This window comes from Carica papaya, chromosome 9 (assembly GCF_054855325.1).
Source record: "Carica papaya isolate Zhongbai chromosome 9, ASM5485532v1, whole genome shotgun sequence".
In the NCBI taxonomy this organism is placed as follows: Eukaryota; Viridiplantae; Streptophyta; class Magnoliopsida; order Brassicales; family Caricaceae; genus Carica; species Carica papaya.
In genome coordinates, this window is record NC_142317.1 from 24,796,047 (window position 1) to 24,799,157 (window position 3,111).

The 3,111-nt window shown below is 38.8% G+C and overlaps 1 protein-coding gene across 1 annotated transcript; it reads right to left on the minus strand.

The window, feature by feature from the left end:
* Positions 1–877: 877 nt before the first annotated feature.
* LOC110825099 (RING/U-box superfamily protein) lies at positions 878–2,599 on the minus strand. Its single transcript, XM_088212006.1, has 3 exons — positions 2,349–2,599; positions 2,136–2,202; positions 878–2,027 (listed from the first exon to the last, which is right to left on the minus strand). The coding sequence occupies exons 1-3, from the start codon at positions 2,424–2,426 to the stop codon at positions 1,144–1,146; spliced, it is 1,029 nt and encodes a 342-aa protein (XP_088068132.1). The 5' UTR covers positions 2,427–2,599; the 3' UTR covers positions 878–1,143.
* Positions 2,600–3,111: the final 512 nt, after the last annotated feature.

Below are 3,111 nucleotides of genomic sequence, written 5' to 3' on the forward strand. Positions count from 1 at the left end.
TTTCTTCATCGGTTCGAAAAATCTCCTTTAGTACAAAGTACACTATCGAAAAGAAAAGGATAATACATGTATCAGAAATATACAAACAATTGTTTTCTTAGCGTATGGAAGTATTGGATATCTCAGATACTTATCACCTAAGTGAACAAACAATTGAAAAAAAGTCCCAAAATACTCCTTACAAGCATAGAAGACAGTCATCTCCCACCACTGGTTCTTATTCAATTTCTCTTTCCCAAAAGTTCTTAACTCAATCTCTAACCTTGAAGAAGAGAATTAAATTAGAGGAGACAGTCACTGCATCGTATTCAATGTGAAGCAAGCCTTAAGAAGTAAATTAAAACCCAATTATTATATTATCTCAGAAAAAACCCAATCATTATAAACTAATCTTCTAGATGACATTTTAGCCTCAAGAGATTGACAGCATTACAAATGAACTATTCTGACATTAAATATTACCTACTTCGCAGCCTTCTAAATGCCAGCTAAGTCACAGCCTTGTTAAATGCTCAATTGTGCACAATGCAATCTGGATCCTCAAGAGGTAGCTAAGGTTATAAATGGCATCTGTGACAAAAACTTTCCTATAGAAAATAATGACATTAAGAGAAGAAGATTTAAATAAAGACCCTGAACCTCTCAACTCGCGCATGGTACCAAAAGCTAGGATCCATCCAGGCATGAAGAGTGATGGACAGTGGCTAATTTTGCAGCTGCCAATATTGGCACCATCCAATACACCTCACTGAAATTGAAATTGCTCGTGCGATGTAGAAAAATTAATCAAGATTAATACACCGATCAAATACAGTGGCAACCCATATAAAAGGCGATGACATAAAAATTATTCTAAGTGGAAAAATTCACATAATCCTTGAAAAACAAGAGCACGTCTCTTATTGTAATCACTTTTATGTATTGAATTTCTATACCGCCCTATGTATTCACATACCAACACGAGTACTCTACATCAGCGCATGCACCATACAGATAAGAACCAAACTCATAGGAGAAGCAGCTCAATTCCCGGGTGCAAAAGACAACACTGTAAGCCTACAAAGATCAGAGTTGAAAGCTAGCAGTACAAGCAAGATATAGAAAAAAGAGACCCAACATATGTAGTTCTTGCAACAGAAACTCCTAAGACCTTGTAAACATGCTACAAGAACGAGCCAGCCGGAATGTCAGACCACCTCCATGAACACTAGCCTCAGCCTCGATTGCCTCCTGCTCATATGGCTTCCTGCAACCAGGACAGCGTCCATCCTCCTCAAGAATCCTCTTGTGGCAGAAAAGGCAGAGACGAAACCCACAAGCACAAGGCAAAAAACTTGAGTCTGTCGAATCCAAATCCTCATAGCATATTGGACATGAAGATGGCACAGATATAGTATTCTTACAAAGCCACGGGACTCCTCCTTGACAAAAATGCCGCTCCGAGGTTGGAAAACTATGTTGCTTTGACAAAGTAGGCAAACTCTGCGGGCGATAAGCATCGTCAGCCCGCCATGCCTTGCAGCTCCCCGGTACCCTCGGCACCATTCTTGGGGATTCAGGCTTCACATTCCGAGTACCCATGGCAGACCCTATGCTTGACTCCCGGTGAGGATCCAATTGAACAATACGCTCCGGCTCAGGGGGCAATTCAGAACAAGGATTTTCATTCTCGTGCTTGTCATCAGCGGCTAAGGCATCAGCAACTGCCTCCCAATCATCCAAGCACCCGTCATCCCCATCGTCCTCCTCATCCGTCATGCTACCGGAACAACAGTCACCGCTGCTAGTGCTACTGCTGCTACTCCCAGTGAAATTCGTACCCAAATCGGTGCTTCCCAAGAAGCTACTGGTGGGACTATTGGACGGAGATTCCATATCGCTCTCGTGATGAATTGATCCATCGTTTTCCTCACCTTCCCGGCTAATCTCTAGATTCGGTAACGAAGTGTGACTCTCCCTGTGCTTTCCCCTCAAACACTGCCGATCGTCATGACCGTTAATTTCCTCCTTAAATCCCTTCTTTTTCACTGCGAGTAACAGAAAAAAGAACATCCAAGATTCTAAATCAACACACGAGTTCCAAAATATTTTAATCACAGTTAAATGAAAAACAACAAACGAGATCGTCGGCATACCTTGAGCAAGCCATTGCTCGCGACGAGCATCAAGCTTGCACTGCTTGAGTTTGGCAGACCTGTTGGCCTGAACCCGCGCACCCCAGAAAAACAAGAAACAAACAAGAAATTAAACAAAAGGAAAATACAGAAAAAAAAAAAAAGCAAGCGACAGACACACGCATGGACATCACACAGGTCAGAATAGGAGAAACAAGAATTTGCAAATCTTACCCTCTTTTTCTTGCCAAAATCCCTGGAATTAGGAGCCGAAGGAGTGGAGGAAACGTTTGCGATCGAATCAGAAACCATGGCTTCCCAAATTTGAACAAAGGTAGAAACACGGGGAGAGATTGGCAAAAACCCTAGCTTTCTTTTCTTGAGAATTTCTAGAGAGTTTTTTGCTTTTCTTTTTTCTGTGTTTCCTCAAAGACAGAAAGATAATGGATAACGGAAACTCTTCTGCTCCTCTCGCCATTTTCAGAGACTGGAAATTACATATATAGAGATGAGATTACAAAAATGCCCCTGGTTTTAAGGTAATTTCGGAGATTACCCTGACTACGTAAGGAGATTTTGGTCGCAATTTTAAGGTGGATTTTATTTACGCCAACCTCAAAACCTGAAGTGTGGAAGCGAGGCGAAACGACGTCGCTCAACTTGCCTATTTTATTAGGATTGAATTTGGCTCAATTTTAATTATATATAATAAAATGATAAGGTAATAAAACAAATGAAAATTATTTAAATGTTAAAATAATTTTATTTTTAATTTAAATTAATAATTTTAAATTTTTATTTAATTATAAAACTATAAGTAGGTTTATTATTTATTAAATTTATAGTTTTAATTAAATTCCACATGTATAATAATTAAAACTTACAAATAATAGTGAATTTAAGCACCCAAAATTTAAAACTTTTTTGGAACCAAAAGAGAATGAAAATAGAATTTTAATTTTTTTAAAAAAAAATTAATTCTAAATATTTAATTCTA

Bases quoted from the DNA above. Each gene is read 5' to 3' on its own strand.
- LOC110825099 (XM_088212006.1), bottom strand. From the start codon at position 2,426: ATGGTTTCTGATTCGATCGCAAACGTTTCCTCCACTCCTTCGGCTCCT. The intron at 2,203-2,348 runs GTAAGATTTGCA...GCGCGGGTTCAG, and splicing joins ATTTTGGCAAGAAAAAGAGG to GCCAACAGGTCTGCCAAACT. The intron at 2,028-2,135 runs GTATGCCGACGA...TGTTACTCGCAG, and splicing joins CGAGCAATGGCTTGCTCAAG to TGAAAAAGAAGGGATTTAAG.